Source organism: Accipiter gentilis, chromosome 3 (assembly GCF_929443795.1).
Source record: "Accipiter gentilis chromosome 3, bAccGen1.1, whole genome shotgun sequence".
NCBI lineage: Eukaryota > Metazoa > Chordata > Aves > Accipitriformes > Accipitridae > Astur > Astur gentilis.
In genome coordinates, this window is record NC_064882.1 from 32,135,641 (window position 1) to 32,158,628 (window position 22,988).

A 22,988-nucleotide genomic window follows, 5' to 3' on the forward strand; every position below is an offset into this window, starting at 1 on the left:
AGCTGGCTTTTTCACAACTTAAAAGTTGTTAAATTCTTCTCCAGTAGAACTGTACTTGAATTCTGTCTTTCCTCTGGAGTACCCAACTCCCCTTCCTCTAAAAACTATAGTCTCCAGTAATAATTTGACATCCAACATTGCATTTCTAGTACACATGGTCCGTATTCTCAGTAAGAAAAATACTAAATATGCAGTTGATTGATTCCATTTTACTATCCTTATTATCTATTTTTAACCTGGGAATCCTGCAGATAGGGTTTTTTTTTTTTTCCCCTGTGCATATCAAACTTTAAAATTTGCCTTAAGTTGTTTCCATTGATGAATTGGAAAATGAAGGAGAGGGGAAATTTAACACTTGGCTTTGTTATACTGTCTCTGATAGGATGCTAGTGTTATTCTGTTACTTCACTTCTTAAGTGTGGAAAAACCAATTTCACTTAGATACGTTAACTGTTTAACTTTTTTTTGAGAGTGTGGTTAGTTTAATTTAAACTGATGGCTTAAGCTTTTTTTCTGTAATAGTCAGGGTTTCTTGATGTTATAGAAGTTCGAAAAGAAAAACTTACAACATTTACTGTAAGAGCTAGGAGGAACTTCAGTATGTTGCAATTACTGGGCAGACTTCAGAACCAGCTTATTACTGGCACAGAGAACAAGCTAACATTGATAGGTGAGGTTAGTCTAGCTGTAACATTTAGAAGTCAGTTACATCTCTACTTTGGAAATTGAAAGAACTCTTAAATAAGTATCTATAGAGCATGTCTGACTATAAATTCTGATTATAATTGGGAAACTATAATTGTAGAATAACTAACATAAAATGTATGCAGTTAAAGGATGAAGTGGAACTGCTGTATCCTAGAGTAATTCCTATGCAAAACATGCATATACTTAGATTACTCTTACTACTTTGAACTTGGGTGAGACTGTAGATTGGCAGACTTCAGTCTTTGCTCCAAAGTAAAAATGTGATTAGGCAAGTTAATTCATATCTATGATAACAAAATAAATTGGAATTAGACAGGAAGGGAATACTTTGTTCTGCCTAGTAACAGGCCAGTACAGACTGTCAGCGTGTCATGAAACTTTGTAAGTGAACACAGTCTTACCATGAAAGAGAGCAAACATGCCGCATGCATGGGGAAGACATAATGGGCTTTACTTTGAAGCACTGGTTTATTTAACAGTTAAATCCTTGAAAGAATGGACAAGATTAGGTAATAGTTAATTTTTTGTTTTCTTCTTAGAATGAATATGAACAGCTAAACTATGCGAAACAGCTGAAGGAGAGATTGGAAGCCTTTACCAGGGATTTCCTTCCTCATATGAAAGAGGAAGAGGAGGTAGGTAAAAATTTTCCTCAAATATGCTGATCTTTCGTGGGGTTTGGAATGACTGAACAGAGACAAAGGGCCTAGAGTTTCAGTTTTTTCACAATTCTCTGTTTTTATTACTATGCCAATTTGCATTCAGGACTGTGGTGTCATTGTTCTGTTCTCTGACTGCAAAGTGACACACTGAAATAGTGAATATATTGAAAATTTATAATGAAGTTCTGGTGATTTGAAAAATTTATAACAGAAGTCCACTAGGGCTGGGATTTGTTTGCAGCAGGTAGTTATTTAAGGGGATGTCTAGCAAAACTTAAAGGAAGAAAAGTCCTGTAAACCAGTGCTTCATGACTCAAACTGACACTCCCAAACAGCCTCTGACCTATATTTGAAATGTAGACTAGTACTGCCAGTCTGATGATTTATGGGTATCCAAAAACTGGGAAGCATCTTCTGGAGAGAGTAAATCTTCTGCAGTCTGTCCAAGAGAAATCTTTTCTTATGTTTTTCTTCTTTCACACTTTGCCTTCTGTGTGAGTACCTCAACAAATTATATAGTTTAAGCAACTTTAATCACTTCCCTTTTCTGTTGGGGAAAAGAGTTAATCGGCTTGCCTGAGATTGTGCAGTGTTCCATTGCCAAGCAGAGGGTCAGAACTCAAAACTTCCATGGTCCTGTCCTTAGGTTCACTTAATGTATGACATGTTTTACTTGGAGAGAATTTGAAACAGGAAATTCTGTGTTGGTAGGTCTGTGTAGCATTATTGACTATCTCTGTCAGCACCGGACTTCTTTTTTCCTTTTTCTTTTGCTTTAGGTTTTTCAGCCAATGTTGATGGAATACTTTACTTACGAAGAATTGAAAGATATTAAGAAGAAAGTAATTGCACAGCACTGCTCACAGAAGGAGGCTGCGGAATTCAGAGGTCTTAGTAAGTGGAATCAAGCAGAAGAGCTTCAGAAGGTCTTTAAGTATTCTGTGGATGAGAAGGCAGATCAAGGTGAAGCATCTAATTAAAGTTAAAGTAATTTTCAACCTGTAATTTTTATCTAAAAAAGGCACACCAATGACATACGTCAAGTTATGTGCAGGCAGATAAAATAGTTTTTATAAAATGGGAATTTCTTCAAACCATTTTTGAAGCTTCAGGAACTTTACTGTTTGATACAGGCTTCTTGGCAGGTTGTAATGTAGATAGTACTTCACTGTTTACCTGCTCTCAACCTTCTTCCTCTCCCTTCTCTCCTATGGTAATATTTGATAAAATAAACAGGCAGAAATTATAATTTACTTCTAATTTCATACTTCCAATTGAAATTACATTTTCTATTTGCAGACCCTGCATTTAATTCTTGGTTTTCAGGACCGCTTTTAAGCTTTTCTGTTGATGGTTTAATAACACAGAATAGTTAGCCAACTGACAATATTTCAAATTAAAAGCTACTCACCTTCCCCAGCTGCGCTACCTAACTTCCCTGCGCCTCTCGGGAATCGGAAAGGAAGAAACTGTGTGTATGGAGTAATGCAAGGGAGTGAATCCATGCAGCGTGTGAGGAGGTCAGATGAAATGTGCATTCTGAAAGTAGATATTTAATTTGCGTTCATCTGTAACTACCTTTCCTGATGAAACTTTGAATAAATGGATAACTACTAAAGTGCACTTCAGGCTTGTTTTATGACTGTTGAATCAGCCCAAGTTGCCCGTGTTTACAGTTTTTACTCTTAACTAACAAAGAAGAGTTGATGCCCCAAAGAAGGGGAATTAATGTACCAAAAGTGTAATACTGGGGTGTAAGTAGAGCAAGCCTTCATGAACTGACTTTGTGGTGTTGGTAAGATGTGGTGCTCTCATTAGAAAAACTTGAAAAACTACTCTGTAGTCAGATTTTTTGATGAAACTTGACTTCTCTGAACTACTGAACTGGTCATTTTTTTGCCCTCCAGGTGAAGCCTTCAGAAAAGACCATGGTCCATGGTGTGAAATACTGAGTCTGAACAGATGAATGTGACAGAATTAGCCTTATGGCATTATATGCTGTTAAGTCTAGCTGGAATAGCAGTTTTGGGACAGTAGTAGTTCTGCAATGGTTGTGTTCTAGACTTTAGGGAGTGGGAAGTATGTGTCCTGCATCCATTTTTTATAAAAGGAAGGAAACAACACAGCTTGCAGTCTTGTGTAGTTTTAACTGCATTTGAGTGTGAAATTCTCTGTAGTTTACCTGAAGCGACTTGCCAGGTGTATGAATAAATATATTGATTCATCAAGTGAAACTGTATTCAGTTATATTTTTTTGAAGTAGCAATAGATTATCACAGGATAAAGTTCACATTACGCTCACTTTTGAAGCTTATTTGCAAAAAGAAACTTGATGCTTGTCTTGCTGTTAGGTCTTATATACTTTGGGTCCTATTTTTAAAAGTAAATACTTACTAATTTGTGAAACCTGCTATTTCTAAGTACTCCTGAAAACTATTTTAGTAATATTTTTATTCTCAAGTAAATTGTCCTTAAAGCATTAAAAATTCTCTTAAACCAGCAAAAAGCCCACTAACCAAAGCACTGAGTTTGTTATTTTATATAGTTTACAGCTCTCTATACTATGGTGATAAGGGAGAGCTATTGGACATGGTTTCTGCTGCTGTCCATTGAAGTATTAATTACAGTGGTCAAATTTTAGTTTCTAACATAATTGCAACCTGAATGGCTTGTCACCATTCAGAAGTTAAAATTCATTGTCTATGCTAGCAAGTTAAAGCTAGAAATAAAATGAGACAGCTGCAAAGAGTTAAGCATGGACTTCTTGCTGTGTCCCAGTCAAGAGATTGAGTGCTTTCAGTGAGAGTGGTCCCAGATGGTAAATTATGTGTGCTAGTACTGTTTCCTTGGGAATGTGACAAAGCAGGTATATATATTGTCAATGACAGAAGGTATTTTTTAAAAGCATTTCATCTACAGCAGCTTTCATCTTGCTGTGGTTGAGTAGCAGTAGTTTACTTTTGTCCAGGGCTTTTTTGGACCTTTGGGGAGTCAGGGTTGGAAAAAACTAACCAGTTGAGAAAATGGTAAACAGAAAACTGAGCTGATTTTTGTTTGTTTGTTTTTTGGTTTGGGGTGGGTGTGGGTTTTTATTTGTTTGGGGGGGTGGTGGGTGTTTTTGTTCGGGTGTGTTTGGGGGGTTTTGTTTGTTTGGGGTTTTTTTGTGTTTTTTTTCTTTTCTTTTTGTTTAAGGTGTTATTACAGTGAAAGCTTCTTTAAAGCCAAAGCAGTACCGGTTCTTTTTTCAACTCTTTTGTCAAACAATTGTTTAAAAATTTTTTAGACACTATTTTTTTCATTGCCCATGTGAATTCCACTACTATTATTTAAAGCTCTGAGGCTGTGCTTCACTTAACACACACTTTCTATATTTCAGAAACTGAAGTAACAGGGCACACCACAAATATTACTAATCTTCCTCCTGAAGTCATGCTGACCATTTTCAGTTACCTTAACCCCCAAGAGTTATGTCAGTGTAGTCAAGTAAGCACTGAATGGTCACAGTTGGCTAAAACTGGATCTCTCTGGAAACATCTCTACCCTGTTCGCTGGGCCAGAGGTAAGTTAAATTTAATTCTTCCTTTGAAAGCATGTCAATTGTCAGAATTTCTGAGTCTATAAAAGAATGTTTTAGTATAGACTGTCATGTACAATGAACCTAATAGCTGAGCATGTTGGAAGGGTGTACCCTTCTGGCAAGGATGGTGTCCTGAAACTTGGTTAAATGTTAAAAATTCCTCAAATGGACTTCCATCTTGTAGAATTAAGAAAGTAAAAGTTGTCTTGTTTGTAAGTGATGAGTAGCTCTTGTATACGAACTGTTGATTACTTTTACTGAGGTTTGTTTGCTTGTATGAATGCTAACAAGTATATTCACTAATATGACATCTTAATGATTTAAGAATCTAAGGGGATTTGAATTATAAATGCTGCTGTTACACCTGCATCAGTAAAATTTTTATTTCATTAGGTTGCTAGGTAAAAATAAAATACATAACAGCAGAATGGAACAAACGGAGTTCTAACATTTCCTCACAATCTGTTCTTTTTATATTCAAACGGTATGAATGTTAGTGTTGATTCTCTAGATATATTACTGCAATAACTTCTTCTGCAGTAAGGACTAAGTGTTTTTTTATAACTTCTGTTCCTCAAACTCTCCTGTTAATTAAAATTTCCTATTGAGAAGTGTAACCTTTGCAAAAGTACCTGTTCAAATAGACAAAAAATATTCTGTATTCCAATGAGGCCAGTTACAAGTCATAAGAGTACGTTTGCAGCTTTGAATATTTGTTTGTATTTGTCCATATTTATGTGAGTATTAAACAATCACTGGAATATGGCATTGCAGGCTTCACAATTGCTGCCATGTCAGTGTCGCTGAGTAAAAAGGAGACAGTCTATGCTGCTTAATAAGCTGTATTTTATGTGCCTTTAAGATTTTGAGAGAGAAAGCTAACAATATATAATTTAAATTTTGAGATACATAGAAGCTAAAAACTTCTTTCTGGCTGGACCTTTATGGCTTCTAATATCTGTGCAAGGCAGAGAGGAGTTAAATGGCTTTTGGGTCTGAATTAATTTTTTTGGTTGGATAAATCTTACTGAACATTAGTTTGGCCCCTGAGCTGCAGAAGACTGAGTGGAGAGGAGAGGTTTCAGAGTTCAAATTGTTAAATTTTTATTTTCATCTAGTTGTCTTGATAATTCAGTGCTATGCAAAAAAGATAATTGGCAACTGCTTAAAAGGACTTAGTCCTAAACCTGGTTTTGGCACAACAGGAAGCTAGTCTCAGGACGTACTGTCCGTACTACTACAGTTGTTTGTGCAGAAGTGCTCTGAACTGGGTGAAAGCTTCTCAAATGGGATTTACTGCCAGAGGGGAAAAAAAGAACATAAAACTACAGACTTAGTTAAATTTTTAACTTTTTTTTTTCTTCTAATACAGAGAGGGCTTCTGAGGCTTTTTATGTAATATAAAGATGGGTTAAAGAAGGTGAGAAATGTTACTGAAACCTTTTGCTTCATAGTTGGTTGATCAGGATGTCATTGTCACTGTGTTGCTCGTATAAGAAGCCTTGTTCCTTTAGATACCACTCAACAGGGGTTGCTCTTGCTTTGGGGATAGTAGGATCCCCCACTAGTGAGATATTACAAGAAGGTGTTTCTGGTTTAAGCATGTCTACACTGAGGGAGGCAGCAGACCTGCTTTTATGGAGCCCAACACTACAATATACCCAAACTAGAAGTAAATTAATGCCTGTGGAATAACCCTTGGGGAGAGGGGATGCCCTACTAGCTAAAACGGTGCAGCTGTTGCTGATATTTGTGTTTATCCAGATGTTCTAAAAAATGATTGTCTATTGATTTGAGTCATATGTATGTTATAATCAAGTATTCTATGGCTGTTGTAAGTAGGCTACTTCTGGAACTTGGATTTCTTGATCCTGGAGTTGTCGTGTGCAGTGACTAAAAACAGACTAATAAAATATGTTCTGGTGGTCTGTACATTTGTGAGATTCCAGAGGAAAATGGAAATGTGTTATACTAAAAGTTGATGGTTAATTTACCTGCCAGAAAGAACTTCAGCACCTACACAGTCCCGAATACTCCATAATGGTTTCTGTTATTTTTGCAATCATATTGGTCCCCGCTAAGAAAATAAAGACAACAGGCATGTCTCAGAATAGCATAATAGGCTGTGAGTTCTGTAACGATACTGAAACTGTTCTAGGGGTCTTTTGAAGCTTTAAAATATTGATCAAACAAGAATTATCTCAAGGTTCAGTCCAACCTTAGTTGAGATGAATGCAAAATTCATTTATATCTTTAGGTCAGGTCACAGTATACTGAGAATTTATCATTGCTTTTTTCTGCAGTGATGAGAAGTTTGTCTTAACTTTCTTTTTTTTTTTTTCTCCTCCTTTTTTGGGGGATGTGGGGGGTGAGTAGGTGATTGGTATAGTGGTCCTGCAGCAGATCTGGAGACAGAACCTGATGAGGAATGGGTGAAAAACAGAAAAGATGAAAGTCGTGCTTTCCAGGAATGGGATGAAGATGCTGACATAGATGAATCTGGTAGGTAAATTCTGATTTTGCTTATCTTTTTGGTGATGATATAGCTATAAGAAATAATGGTATAAAATTGAGTCGTTTCTGTAAAATCAGTTCAAAATACAGATTTTTATCATAGTTGATACCAGTACATTAAAATAATGACAAATCTAGTAATACTTATATTCAGTCTAGATTAAATGCTTACTAAACCAAGTAGACTTATACAGTAAAAAAGAACTTGGGAAGTTTTGTTTAGCAACTACTTACGGTTCCTGGAAGGAGTGCTCTTTTTCCTCATCTTTACCTCATCCTGAAACCCAGCTGGGTGGAGAGAAAGAAATAAAAAAGGTGAATAGGGGATGAGGGAGGGGAGAAGCAGGCAGCTGGTTTTAATGAGCTGAATTAATTCATCTGGGGAGAGCAAACATGAGTGCAGGTAGAAGAGTTATGGGCATGTGTCTGGAGTTAGGAAGGAGGTAAAAGCTAGGCTTCATCTCTTCAGGATGAATCGTCTTGCATCCTAATGCATTCTAGGCTTAGTTTTGAATTTGTCTTAAGCTGTTACATCACAGGATATGAAATGCCCTGTGAGGTAGTATTTCAACGTATAAAGCAAGTTGGTGGAAACAGCTGTCCTAGACAGCCCTGAGCAGTAGTACATAATCTGTAGTAAATATTTATCCAAAGTCCTTTAATGATAATTTTCTGTTAAGACTTTTACTGTTTTTACTTGCTGTTGGAGTTAAACTCTTCAGGACTGTCAGAAAGACAAGCAAATATTTTTTAAAGATGAGGCTTAAGCAGTACGTTGAGCTAGAATTCAGCAGAAGTTTGATGTAGGGTACTTTCTGAAACTTATGCCTTATTAAGTTTGCTTTAGTTTCCCAAGAACTTGTTTGATGTAAGATGGCAATGTGAATTCCAACTGAAAGCACATTTTGAGTCTTTCTCTTCCGTTTTATTTTGCAGAAGAAGCAGCTGAAGATTCACTTGCCATTAATATAGCACAAATGGAAAAACGTTTACTTCATGGCTTAATTCATAATGTCCTCCAGCATGTAGGCTCCTCAGTGAAGACATTAGTATTGGCCTACAGTTCTGCAGTGTCTAGCAAAATGGTATGTAATTTGGAACTGGCATTTAATAATTGTGGCTATGCAACCTCTAATTAATAACTGATGTGCCCAAATTTAAAACACTTGGGTAATGAAAATGAATTGCAATTCAAGAGAATATTAATTCTTACATTGTCTCTTGACACTGTGTGCAACCTCATTTGCTTGTGTCTTCACTGATTATTTTCCTTTCCTTTTCCAGGTTAGACAGATCTTGGAGCTTTGCCCCAACTTGGAATATTTGGATCTCACTCAAACTGATATTTCAGACTCTGCATTTGAAAGGTTAGATAATTGTTGTTTCCTTTAAAAAAAAAAAAAATAAAAAATCCAGCTTTTTTGAAGCAGGGGGGGAAGCGTTCAAACATATCTTAGTCCATTGCCAATAAAGAGAGAAATAGAGAAATCCCATTTAGGATTCACACATAACTAAGAACTAAACCAGAGTAACAAATCAATGAAATAGCAAGTGAAGCATGTAACTTTGTAATGGCCATTTAAAATGCTGTCTTCACTATTGGATATGTATTACCTATCAACGTGTGGCTATCCATAACAATAATTGTGTGTTGTTCTAGTATTAACAACTTGAAATTGTCCATGGATTTTTACGGAGTCAGTCAGTTATGGTAGTTCTCTTGGTCTGATATAGCTGGTAGGGTGTGTAATACTGCTAATTAAGACACTGATCAAATGGTAGGCAAAGCTGTAAGGCTTAAGTGTAGTAACTGTAGATTCCAGAGATTTACTGAAGCCTGCGGAAGTTTCATTGATGTAGTGGGATGGTGCATGGATGCAGAGTCAGCACCAATAGGTCTTATTGTGATACTGAAATTCAGTGGCTATGTCAGTGTTCAACACTTTCATCATATAGTGCTCTCAAGTTTTAGGTGTTCGTTACATAGAAAATTTTACCAGTGTGGATGCTGGTAACAACCCTCTGCAGCTTGTTGAAGTTTTAGTTGAAATAAAAGCTTTGTGGAATTTCTGTGGCTCAGAAATCAATCTTGTGAGCTTTTTGTCAATCTCTAGTGAAACTTAACATTATTTGCCCCTCCTCATTTCTATATTTCCAACAACCCCATTTCTAACTCAGAAAATTAGTTGGGCTTGCTGTAAATATAAGCAATCACTTATGGAAAGTAAATGATAGTTAACATTAACTGTGGATAGGTAAAGGTCACTTAAATCAGCTATATACTTTTATAGCAAATAATGTAACAATATTACCGTAGATCAAATTTCTATTTCTTTTCGAAAAGATAAGGCTGAAGGGGTGAAGTTTTGTTAATATGAAGAAGTCTGATTTGATTACCATCTCTAATCCTAATCACTTTTATGGAGTAATTAATACTCCACACAGAATGTGTTTCAGGAATCCAGCTATTCTCTCTGAAAGAAATGGGAAATTACAGGAGGATATATGATCTAAGTACACTGAAATTTCAGTATGTGTAAACAGCCAGGCTTGAGAAACTTGGATACTAGAAATTACAACTATTAAAATACTTTGAACTGAATATTGCATCTCGGGTGTATATTTTGGAGGTGGGGGTGGGATGGATTTGTGAGTTCAGTACGTTTTTTCAGCCTTCTGAGTAGTTAACCGTGATGTATAGTAACTTAGATGGCTCTTGGTAACTGCCTTATACACAAAAGAAGCTGCTTTTTGAAATTGTCCATGTACGTATTTGGTGTTTGCAGTCTGATCTTCTACTTAAAAATTTGTTCAATGTATGGCTAATTTGGACTTCTTTTAAGTCTTAGCATATGGAAAAAATATAGGTTGTTACTGAGTCATGATTTCTTTCACATTTCTTTAGACATAATATTTCTAGGCATATGTACAGCACTTGGAGTATCAAATCTAACTTGTCTGGGGTCTTTTCTTTAAATATTCTGTGAATTAAGTGTTTTGCTTGTGAAATGTTCTTTTGTATATTTAGCCTTAACATCTGTTTCTGAACAAAAGCTAAAAAAAACCAAACCAAAACAAAAACCCCAAACCAACCAAAAAAACCCCCAAAACCAACCAACCAACCCACTTTTTTTCTCTGATTTCAGTTGGTCTTCAGTTGGTTATTGTCAAAATCTACGCCACCTTGATCTGTCTGGATGTGAAAAAATCACAGATGTGGCTATAGAGAGGATTTCCAGAGCACTGGGTATCATATCAACTCACTATACCAGAGGTATTCTGAAAAGCTGCAGAAACAGGAATGCTAAGACTTTGTGGAAAAACAGAGAGATTACTCTGCAGTCCAACAAGAAGTATAATTGTTTGCATGAGATCAACAATGAAAACCTCATTGAGGGAGGAGATGGTGAGCAGCATTGGACTAAACCTGACAGCTCAGAAAACTTCAATTCTGCTTATGTGTGGATGCTAGATGCAGATGATTTAGCTGACATTGAAGATGCTGCAGAGTGGAGACACAGAAATGTTGAAGGATTTTGTCTTACAGAACCAACATCCCATATTAATTGTTCTGCATCGTGCTACAGTAGAGAAATTTATGGATTAAGGACTAGAGGGTGGCAGCAGCACTGTGCTTCTACTGACTTGATTTACTGCGGTCACTCATTTTGTTGTGCTGGGACAGCACTAAGAACTATTCGAGCACTTCCAGAGTCCTCTGCACTGTGTAAAAACTCAACAAGGACTAAGCAGTCAGAGAAAAAAGACTCTGTATACTCTGGGAGTGAAAAACCAGATGAAGAGACTGCACGAGTTCTTCAGTTTCTCAGTCTTTCTGGATGTTACCAGATCACAGACCGTGCTCTCAGGTGAGGAGGCATTTTTGAGCTATTTTGCTGCAGTATATTTTTTATAATTTTATTTGTTGGGTCGTTCTGGGTTGAATCTGCCTATTTTCAGTAGAAACATCTTTATCAAAGAAGCTCTGGTAAGTCTTAAGTGGTCTTTGCATCTTAAAATATTTATAGTACCAGACTTGAAAACTTTATCCAGCTTTTGCTCTGTGGATTTAAAAAAAAATAAAAAAATCTTTTAGACATACTCACAAAAATACTTGACTTCAGAGGATTTGTTGTTCTAGGTGGTATTAATGCTTTGATCTTTAGTGATTTCTCATTACGAAGTTGTGTTGATTCACTAATATTTTTCATTATGCCTGTTAATATGCTTGAAACTTTATAAAACTGGAGTAACATCTCATTTAACCTGTCTTGATAGTGACATAATTTCTGGACAGGCTGGATCGATGGGCTGAGGCCAGCTGTCTGAGGTTCAACAAGGCCAAGTGCCGGGTCCTGCGCTTGGGCGACAGTAACCCCATGCAGCGCTACAGGCTTGGGGAAGAGTGGCTGGAATGGTGACTGGTGGAAAAGGACCTGGGGGTGCTGGTTGACAGCCGGCTGAATATGAGCCGGCAGTGTGCCCAGGTGGCCAAGAAGGCCAACGGCATCCTGGCCTGTGTCAGAAATAGTGTGGCCAGCAGGAGCAGGGGGGTGATTGTCCCCCTCTCTTCAGCACTCATGAGGCTGCACCTCAAATACTGTGTTCAGTTTCGGGCCCCTCAAGACAAGAAAGTTATTGAGGTGCTGGAGCGTGTCCAGCAGAGAAGAAAACCAAAACTGGTGAAGGGTCTGGAGAGCAAGTCTGATGAGGAGCGGTTGAGACAACTGGGGTTGTTCAGTCTGGAGAAGAGGAGGCTGAAGGGAGACCTTATCACTCTCTACAACTACCTGAAAGGAGGTTGTAGCAAGGTGGGTGTTGGTCTCTTTTCCCAAAAAACAAGCGCTAGGATCAGAGGAAACAGCCTCGAGTTGTGCCAGGGAAGGTTTAGATTGGGTATTAGGAAAAATTTCTTCACTGAAAGGGTTGTCAGACATTGGAACAGGCTGCCCAGGGAAGTGGTTGAGTCACCATCCCTGGAGGTATTTAAAAGACTGTAGATGTGACACTCGGGGACATGGTTTAGTGGTGGACTTGGCAGTGTTAGGTTTATGGTTGGACTTGATGATCTGAAGGGTCTTTTCCAACATAAATGATTCTATGATAATTTTGTATGTGCAGAACATCATGTTAAATATTACTTCCTATAACAATTAAAGGAGGATAAAAAATAGTTGACTTGAATATTGAGATGGTTTCAAGAGTTAGAAAATTACCTGTGTGTGATATTTGCCATTGATATTTTGTCTTGTGTCAGAAAAATGTAGTTACTGCTTTATAATGAAAATGGGATGAGGCTGAAGTACTAGCAGCCACCTGCTCAGTTATGTTGCAGCTCTTAGGGCTAATTAAAGTTTCTTGAAGTGCGAATGCCTACCTGTACTTGTATGCTGTAGTCAACTGAGAAATAGCGTGAGGCACTGCTTGCATTTATTTGTCTCTCTGGAGACTTCATCCCCATTTGATGTTCAGAAGTACCAGCTCTTCAAATGTCTCCTGTAGTGGAGGTTCGGACACTCTTTCACTCACCAGTGTTAGTTTTGCTCAGAGTAAGCTTCAGATAGATGTGCTTTGTGTTTGAGCTTGTTGCCCTTCAAGTGTTAGAGCGGACTGGTACTGCTGAGTTTCCTTTAGGTGCTGATTAGGTCATGCTATGTGTAGTTTGCATGTTACTGGTCTTTTTTTCTTTTCTTTTTTTTTTCTTTACATGACTCGGTAATCTAGAACCAAAGGGAGTTTTGGTCACTGAGTCATGGGAAGGGTTGAGTTGTGGTGCCGGTTTCCCACTGGTGCTTTTTGGATAAAAGACAGTATTTAAGAGCAGAGAGTGTGCTGCAACAAGTGCTTCTTGAACTCACCAGAATAGTTTGAGGCCCTGAGGAAAGGGAATGAAACTGAACAGAAGCACTTGCCAGTTCATTTCATTGAAAGGTTGTTAGCTGGTTTTGTGGTCAACAGTTCTACTTTTGCCTGCTGACAGGAGAAAGTGGTAGTGATGCTCTCAAGGCATTTTCAGTTTTATGTCCTGGCTTGAATCTGCAGCTTGGTGATTCAAACGTGGTGGTTTTTTTCAGGGGAGGTGAGCTTGTTTGTGATTGAATATGAGCTCACAGAAAAGGCAATGTGATGTTTCTCAGAGAAGAATGTGATGTTTGTGATTGCCCTGTGAGCTCACAGAGAAGCAAGCAGACTAACATGGAGTGATTGCTCAGGTGTGATACATGCATGAGGCTGTTGCTTCAGCAAACTTGTGCACTCGGAGGAAAAACAGAGAATCCAATTGAATAATAAGATGGTGTGTTGGGATAGGGAGGCTCTGCTGTCAGTCCTAGGGAAATACAAATTTGGACTCCAAAATAATTTTAACAACAAAAAAATACAAGACAGTCGAACTTCTGGAAGTGTAATACACCAGACTTGGGAATGTCATGTTTTTAGGGTGAGTTGAGGAATATACATCACCTTGGAGGAGTTGCCAGAATCAGTGGTGTTTTGGAGAGGAATGTCTTGGTAGTTCTTTGAAATACTTGGTCATCTCTGGAGTCATTCATAAACAAAGTGATTTACCATTTAAGTCTGTCAGAAGGAATTGTTAGTTTCAGTTCATTTTACAGGTCTGTTACGCAGCTTCAGGGGTGACTCCCTTTATAGGGCACGGAACTGCCAGATTTAAAACCACATGGTTTATTAGAGGTGTGTTTTTTGTTATGAGATGCAGTTAAGTCTGTGACTTGGCAACATAGTGGAGTACTTGTCAGTCTACACTGTGTGGGCTCTTAACACCTCTCTTCTGTTTGTTAACAGGGCATTGACTTTGGGAGGAGGACTGCCGCATTTGGAACACCTTAATCTCTCGGGTTGTCTCACTGTAACTGGTGCAGGCCTGCAGGATTTAGTTTCTGCATGCCCTTCTCTAAATGACGAACACTTTTACTACTGTGACAACATTAACGGTAATGTCTTTTTATGAAGACGTGATGCTTTTCTGGGGAGCGACGTTTGCTTTAAGGCCACTTTTTAAAGCAAAACAAAAAGAACCACCAAACCCCTATTTTTTTTTCTTAGCTGTGTAGCACTAATTTTCACAGATTAATTATGAAAAGACAACTGTTAAGTGAGTTTTTCATTTGTTCTTTTGGGGTTTTTTGCTTGACAGTAGTACAGTTCTGTATTACCTAAGAAAGCACTTTTAGTCCATGTATCTCATAATTCAGTTTGGCCTAAGTAATAGGGGCTAGAAAGTAAGTGTCCATATAGCTAATACACACTTGCCCTCTCCGTATCTTCCCTGTAAACCATGAAATTGTACGTTTTCTTTATGGTCGTAACTTCAGACAGAGGCCTCATTAGATTGGTACCAAAGTGGTGAATTTTAGGAAAGGAATGGCTTGCGCTTTGCCATGCAAACCTCCAATATTGCAGTAGTTTTGGTATAGGATATTTTTGATCCTACCATCAGGTGTCCTTATGGAAAATGTAATTTAGTTTTTCTGGTTTTGCTTCAGTCAGTAACTTAGGGATGGATCTAAGCTGGAGAAGGATCTGGATAAATGCATAAAATACATTTATGGTGAAAGTCTTTTCAGTGTTCACCACACTGGAATTCAGTCTATTATGTTAGGTCCAGTAAGCATTCATAGCATTAGAGATGGGAACCATGGTGTGACTTGTATTCTATGTGTGAAATTAAAACAGGTAAGTGCAACAGAAGGGGACGGAAAAGGAGAAAAATAACTGAGTTCACAGGATTATAAGAGCTAATTGTGTGTAAAACAAAATCATATTCCCTGGTAGTTCATGGTATTCAGCTCAATAATTTGCATCTATATTGAGATAAAGCCGCAGCAGGGGTACAGGATGCCAGAGCTTTGGTACTACAAGTAAATCTGTACTGACGTTTGGGTATTCGATCCATTGAAATTGATATAAGAAGATGCACTTGGATTGGATCCTAATATTAGAATTGAAAGTATTAAATCGTATTTTGCTTCCATAATTTTTGCACTACGTTATGCACTTTTTTGACACTGCTGGTTTTTTTTTTTTTGAGAGACTTGCTTTTTGTAACTTCCTTCCATTCTATCCAGACTACAGCTTCTAAAAATCTTTTAGCATTTCAACCTGGGAACCTTAAGATTCCTTCTTTAAAATCCTTCACTGACTTTCCTTCCTGCATTGTGTTGAGTTTAAAGATATCTTCAAAGACCAGTTAAAAGCCTTTTTCTTTTACATCTGATTCCGTACTATTTTTCTGCTGTCTTTGCTTCTGTCAGTAATACCAGACTTGATGTTCTGTTTGTCTTCAGACATTTCTGTTTATCTATGTGTCTCTAAAATACACTATGTTGTCTTAGTTTACAAAGCCAGAATCTCTTCTGTGAGTGTACCACTTCAAAGCTTGGCTGTTCCATAATATCCTCAAGAAATTATTTATATTTAAACAGAATACTTTTTTGGAATTACTCTGTAAAGTTGTCCTGATCCTCTTCCTGTTTATTTCTTTCCTTTTACTGCCTGCTGGAAGCTGTGAGCCTATAAGCTCTGCTTGGTTCTGTAAAGTATCACGCATGCCTTTGTATGAACAGTTACTCCTCTAGAAAGAAATCAACAGGAGAATAAGGCTGTGATGGTCTGACTTCTGACATCTATTGAGAAATAGTAGCATCTCAGAAGTTTGTGGCTGTTTGCTTTAAGAAGGAAGTCGATAAAAACTTAAAAGGGGTGTCCTGAGCCAAATTTTGAAATAGAAAATAACCTTTTATAACTGAATCTCCCGTAGTTTTATCTGGGTACTGTTCTTTGTATTTTCACTCAAACTTCATTGCGATAGGGCTGTTCAGTGTGAAACTAATACCTTAGTCCACTCCGTGAGCAGCAGGATTTCTGTGACAGCTTGAACTATTTCTGTATCATTTGGTATTTCTAAAGTAACTCTAGGGAAAGCAATAGCCGTTTCATTTAAATCAATACATATCTGAAGCTGTTTATGTTTCTTTGCATATATATAGATTGTATAATTAACTACTGCACAAAGATTACTGATCTGTAAGCATGTAGAGAATAATTTCATAATTTTCTTTGCCCACCAGTTTATCAGGGCTTATTTTCGGGGAAGGAGATATGTTCTGGGATCATGTTGGAAAACACGTCAGTCTTGCAGAACAAAAAATGGAGCCAACAGCATGGAATTTAGCCATCTATGAATAATAAAGATACCGTTTTGTCATCTGCTGATAAATAAGGGCTTTACTTTCACCTGCAGCCTATTTTCAGATTGTTTTTCCTATAAACACTGAGCCTAATGGGGGTGCTTATACAGAGCTTCACTGGATTTTCTTTGTGGAGGGCTTGCTGGACTTATTTGGTAGGCATGTTTGTTTGCAGTTTTCAGATTTTCATTGCAAGTGCTGATCTAACCGTAGCTACTCTACCTTTTTAGTAGACTAAAACTAAAAAGGTAGAGCAGCTGTGGTTAGACTCAGTTGGGCCTTAGTCACAGAATACTGTTGCACAGCAGTAATATACTGCAGTTTTTATGAGCAGAGACCATGAATTTGCACACGCTTCCAAATTTATTTTCTGTTTACTGTTAGTATGACTTAAATTCTGGGTTTGCATACTAATGTTTAGGATCTATGCCTGTGTTTTGCTCAACACTGGACACTTGGAGTTAGATAACCCTTAGCTGCAGCTGAAAACAAATCCGTCAGCATACACCACTTCTAATTGCTGGGTTTTTTTAATGTCTAAAACACATTTGGTTGTAGATCACACTGGACTCAGTAAAAATAGTTTAATGTTTGAATTACGTCTTGCCACTCAGAATTTTATATTCCCCCATAGGCTGTATTGTCAAGCTGTGTTCAATCTCCTAACTGTATTCTCAGTTTTAAAGCCTGGAGTGCTGTCAGCTTCGGGATTAGAAAAATGGGGCTCCCGAATTTCTGCAGTAGTAGCTCTTTGCGGCTTTTAAGTATGATTCAGTTTCTAGAGTTTTTTTTAATGATGTAGTCTTCAGGTGCTGTAATTAAAGAAATAGGGCGTTAATGAAATAAAGTTGTGGTGATTCTGATGATTCACTCTATTCTTCTGGCATTTAGAAGTTCATTGGTCATAGTTTGATCTGTCTTCCAGCAGTGGAGCCAAGACTTTGCAATTTGTTAGGCTTTATGGACTCCTGTGTGCAGATTTATGTGGGCATACATTGTTGTTAGGAGACCAAACTCTTGAAGTCTTAAGTTCTACAGATAACCAAGGTGCTTTCATAAAGGTCTGTAAGTGTAACTTCACCAAAGGCTGATAGAGAGTAGCACTTGGTAAACTCAGATTTGAATTGAATATTGCTTTTATATATTTTTTAAAGCTAATGCTTAATTTGATCACTTTTTTTGGTAATTCCCTTGTAATGTATTACTTTTGCTACATTACCATCAAATACAGTATGCAGCGTTGATAATGGAGCCTCTCACTGGTGGTGGCTGTGAAAAAGAACTCTTTCCTTCCCTCCTTTGTCATCCTCCCAGCTCATTCTTACTGCCTGCCAGGGGCCAGCACTAGTCTTTCTGTGGCTTCTTGGTAAACTTAATCAAGAACTGGGGGAGCTGAAAGCACCCTCCTCCTTTTTTCTTTTCTCCCCTTCCCCTTCCCCGGTGGGTCAGGGATCCATCTTCCTGTAGACCACATGACTGTTTCTGCTGCACAGGTGAGAGCTAGAACAAGTGGCTAAGGAGAGTTGGTGGTGGCAGCCAGTTGTCCTGGTTGGAGTGGTTCTTTCACCATGGTCGTGGTCTGGGTCGTTGTGTATTCTTGGTGAAATGCCTAACTTCTTTCTAGGAAACTTTGGCTAGCTTTTGTTCCACTAGTACATGTAACAAAATGGAGTAACCAAATAGCTGTGCTGCTTTCTCATGTTGCAAGATGTGTTTATATGTACTTTATTTGAAAACACAGCTGTTCATTGTGAGTAAACAGACCTCTGTTTTGGGTCACCTGAAGCATCTGAGAGTAATCAGCTGTGAATGTAGAGACGATTACAACAATCCAGTTTAGAGGTAACTGAACCACTAATGTAGACTGTGGCAGGTTGGATGAGAATCTGATTAACTTTGCCCTCCCAGATGAACCAGCCCAAAACATGTTTAATTTAGGCACTTCTCTGCTAGCACTTACGTCTTCACAGGCAGTAGAAAGAGAGGGACCCTTCTGAAAGTGATTCAGCCCCACTGTAAGATCTGAAATGACCATCTTGCTCACTGGGCAATACAAAAGGAACTGTATACAGTGTTGCTTAACCTGGTGCATCAGTGAGGTGAGATGAATTGGAGACCTTGTTTATAGGGTCCAAAGGAAACAGGAGAGAGTGTTTTTTGGCAAGATTAAAGAGGCCATTTGAACTTAAGCAGAGATATTTGGATGGGACTTTGTTTTCAAACTGAGGTCAGTAGCAAAGACTAGGGAAATCGGAGATTAGGAAGCCAAAGAGATGTAGCCAAAAGTCAGTTTTAGTAAGTAAAGCTAGGGAAACAAAAACAGTCTGTGGCTATCAAAAGCAAAGGCATTTGAATTTTGCTATCTGTATCAAATGTAAAAAGAACAAGCAAAGGAGGGCTAGGGAATTTATAGAGGAGATAAATGACCTGTGATGGAGGACAGCAATTGACATGTCAAAACATAAATGAAATGAGTTATCATCGAATAGCCTTACTGTTAAAACAACCGTTAATGACACTTCCTACCCTGTTGCAGTAAGAGCATAAAATGCCCTCCAAATCATGGGAATTGCCTGTATATGCTAAGAAAGAATACAGGGTGGCAGATTTCAGGAGAGGTGGTTTGAACCCCTAGTATTTCATTTCATCAGAGTTCTTTATCAGAGGCTATAAAGGAAAGTTAGTGATGGTATGAGGACTAGACATGGGACAAGAAATGCAGCATAGGAAGAAGGGTGAATTTTCACTGTGATGTGGTTAATGCCATTTGTAATTCAGTGCCTAATAAATTAGGAAATGAACCTATAAGCTTTTCAGATGATGCAGTTTACTTAGAAGTTTTTGCTATAGCTTCTAAGTTGCTATAAGACTGGTTTAAATTTAAAACTGAAAGCTAATTAAAGGATAGGAAGAAAGGGCCGGACTTAATGGTCACTGTTCAGGATGGACAGGAATCTGGAAGGTGACGTCTCCCTCCCCATTCCGCCCACAAGAGTTCTGTGCTGTGATCAGTCTTATTCAGCATTTCCATTGCTCTCGTGGTGTAAGAAATGCACACAGTAATTTCTAAGTTCTTGAGTGGTACTGAGCAGCCTCAAGCAACGATACTGGTGCTGAAGATTTCCAGAAGGACTTCTTACGAGCTTCAGTATAGCTGTATGTATGGTTATATGTCTGTGTGGTTGGGTATAATCAAACTGTTATTGCATGAAACTGATTTCAGAGCTGGCAGTTGCAACATGGAGACGATGATTTCAGAGAGGTGTTGGTGCTAATTCTGAGATCTTTCCTGTTTGCAGCAGCAGCCAAAAAAGCCACCAATGTTATGCATCATCAGGGTGTTGAGAACAAGATAGAGGGTGTTGCTGCACGGTCCTGGAAGCCTTGGGGCACTCACATGTGGAGCACTGCCTGTGGTTTTGGTCTCCCCGTCTTGAGGAGTGTATGTAGTGGAGTTACAGAAGACACAGAAGAGGTCTACTAAAAAGAATTAGGGAACTGAGCAGCTGTCTTGCAAGGAGGCACTCAAAAGGCTGGAATGATTCAATCTGGGAATGAGAAGGGTGAAAGGAGGATGACTTAGCAGAACTGGGAAAGCAGTAGATGAGGTGAACGTGCAGCAGTAACTCTCCAAATTCTGCAGTATTAGAGCTCAGCAACAGTAGATGAAGAGGGCAGGCAATTGATTCAAAGCAGATGCACAGTGTAGTGAACTTTGGGAACTTTGTCCTGTGGGGAATTGTGGAAGCAGTATCAGCAGGTTTAAAAAGAGGTTAAACATAAAAGATATGCAGAATAGGCTTATATTGTCTCCCTAGATAACGCTTGCTGTTGCCAGTGATGCAGGTAGCGTTAGACCATTGGTCAGACCTAGAAGGGCAGCCTTTATGTTCCAGTTATGAGCATAAAGAAGAACATTCTTAAAATGAGCAAGAAAAAGATGAAAAACAATATTGAAGCATACCGAGTATTCCCTTCCTTGGGATGTTTGGGCTCTATATGTTTTGTCAACAAGCATTTTACTAGAAATGTGACAGTTGCTTCAAAATTACTGATGTGCTGCTTAGCTGTGGCAATGATGAGGAAGGTCAGCTACGACTTGGAAAAAGCTGCTGCACAGAACATGCTCTGCTAAACCAGCTATTCAGAAGCACCGAGTCTCCTTTTTAAAGGACTTATGAAGAAGCTTTCAAACTCTAGCTCGTAAGTGACTTGGAGGATCAAAATTTAGTTCAGGTGAATAAAAAGATTTAAAAAGGAAAATGAGTTTATGACAACTGAAAAGTTTACTATTTTGCATATTGTAACCATTGTCCTTTATTATAGCTTCAGGTTTGTTTTATTCAGTCTCATGCATGTTAACTTAATTACCTTGTAGAATATTCCTCATTGGTGTGTGGCATGAAGCAGAAAGCTGATTTCCAGACACCAGGTTCTTGGAAATTAATTGAATTATGACTTTAAAGTACTGTTCAAGGGGAAAAAACAACCCAGACATAGCATGGTGCCCTAGTTCATTACATGATTTTGCTAGTCTTTTCTAAATGTATTAAAACCACCTTAATTACTCTTTGATTTGTATCAAATACAAAGGGGGGAAATATGGGTTGTCCTGGTTAGGTCTTTACCAGCTTGTTTCAGTTAACTTAGCAACTCACTTCCAATTTACGTTGGTTGCCAGAGTTCAGCCAACTTGTATGTAAATACTTATGTCTCTAAAGAAGGCATATGGCTACAGGAAATAAAATCCTGTACTAATACATCTAATAGTTTCTTATCTCATGATCATTTAACATTTCAAAGGGATAACAGTAAGCAAAGGTAAGTGGAGGTTGGTTGAATTAGTGCTGGTTTGTACTGTCCGTGCTCACAACTTTCTCTTTTTGAATGGCTAGGGTTTAGCCTTATGGCTTCTGATAACTGCAGTGATACTAAAGGTGATTTTCTCTTTAGTTTTTGACTTTCCAGTCAGCATATGTGAGGTCTAGCCAACCATGAAATGTCACAGAGAAAAAACCTTCCAGACTAAAAAACTGTTTGCATTATGGTAGAAGTATTTTTGGACATTATGATTTCTTTGGTAATGCCATGAAGTCATCAACTGAATTTGAAAAATGGGAGTTAAATATGCATTGTGAAAATATACCTCAATTCTGAAAGCTACCTGTGAGAGCTTGCTTAAACTTGCTTATTTAGTGTTGCTTATCATACATCTGTGTCATTTTGAATGTGTTCTCTTCAAGGGAACTTCTTGCTATTGGAGCAAAAATATCTTGAAAAATCTGTTCCATTTGAGGTTTTTATACTGTGATAGTACTGGCAGTGTTTCAGACTTCACAGTGCTGAAAGCACTTTAGTGTATTAAAAAAAAAGTTTTATGAACTACCAGGTTATGAGAATTCTGAATCTAAGTAAATGGCCTTTTCTTCTTTTCACATTTGTTCTGTTTTTGTGCAGGTCCTCATGCTGAAACCGCCAGTGGATGCCAGAATTTGCAGTGTGGTTTTCGGGCCTGCTGCCGCTCTGGCGAATGACCGCTGACTTCTGATCTTTCAGTCTACTTCATTTAGCTCAGCAGGCTTCCTTTCATGCACTTTACTTACAGTTTGCATCTTGTGTTAACAATCCTTGGAGTGAGATTTGTTATACTAGCCTGACCCTGCCCACAACTTCAGAATCTTAATTATGAGTGTACTGTACAGTGTTGTAACAATCTCACAATCTCATTTGGTTTGAAGGGTGTTGGGTTTTATTTTACTTAATTTGGGGAAGATGGGAAAACATTCAGATTTTTTTAATGCCACTTTCTTCCAAGTTTGGCACTTAAATATACTTTACTGGATTATTTTGTGTTAAGTAAGTGAATGGTTTTTAATTTTGAATCCATAAGTACAATATAAAGCTCTGCAGAGAATTTGAAACGTATTGTTTGCATTTGGGTAACAATTATACATCTTTAGGAGCCTTGTTTCTTCCCCTTTCCTCTCATCCTCAAGTCATTCTTTATATTGCAAAATTAGGAAAATTCACACCTTCCTTTTGCATTTGGTTTTGTATTTGGGCTTGAAATACATACTCAAATAAAACATTCCCACCAATAAATGTATGTAGCAATTGCATATATATGCTTTTAAGGTGTAATACCCAGCCATGCCATGCCAGTAGGCTGCAGAGATTGGGTGGATGGGTGGTGTGGTTGCAGAGCGGTGAACCTTGCAGTGTGTGTGGGTGTTCTGTTTTGGGGGGTTTTGTTTGTTTGTTTTCCTTCCCATGACTGTGTAAAGGTGCATTTTTGAAATGGCTTCCAAGGAAGTCTGT

General features: G+C 38.1%; 1 protein-coding gene across 2 annotated transcripts in view; it reads left to right on the forward strand.

Moving 5' to 3' along the window:
• FBXL5 (F-box and leucine rich repeat protein 5) overlaps positions 1–22,772 on the forward strand; it is a 37,167-nt gene extending 14,395 nt beyond the window's left edge. For both annotated transcript variants that reach the window (XM_049791886.1, XM_049791896.1), the window contains exons 3-11: positions 1,248–1,343; positions 2,150–2,333; positions 4,747–4,929; positions 7,324–7,449; positions 8,398–8,546; positions 8,746–8,828; positions 10,608–11,330; positions 14,266–14,414; positions 22,128–22,772. In XM_049791886.1, coding sequence (XP_049647843.1) covers positions 1,248–1,343; positions 2,150–2,333; positions 4,747–4,929; positions 7,324–7,449; positions 8,398–8,546; positions 8,746–8,828; positions 10,608–11,330; positions 14,266–14,414; positions 22,128–22,204 — 1,770 coding nt within the window. In that variant the 3' untranslated portion in view covers positions 22,205–22,772. The remainder of the gene's footprint in view (positions 1–1,247; positions 1,344–2,149; positions 2,334–4,746; positions 4,930–7,323; positions 7,450–8,397; positions 8,547–8,745; positions 8,829–10,607; positions 11,331–14,265; positions 14,415–22,127) is intronic.
• Positions 22,773–22,988: the final 216 nt, after the last annotated feature.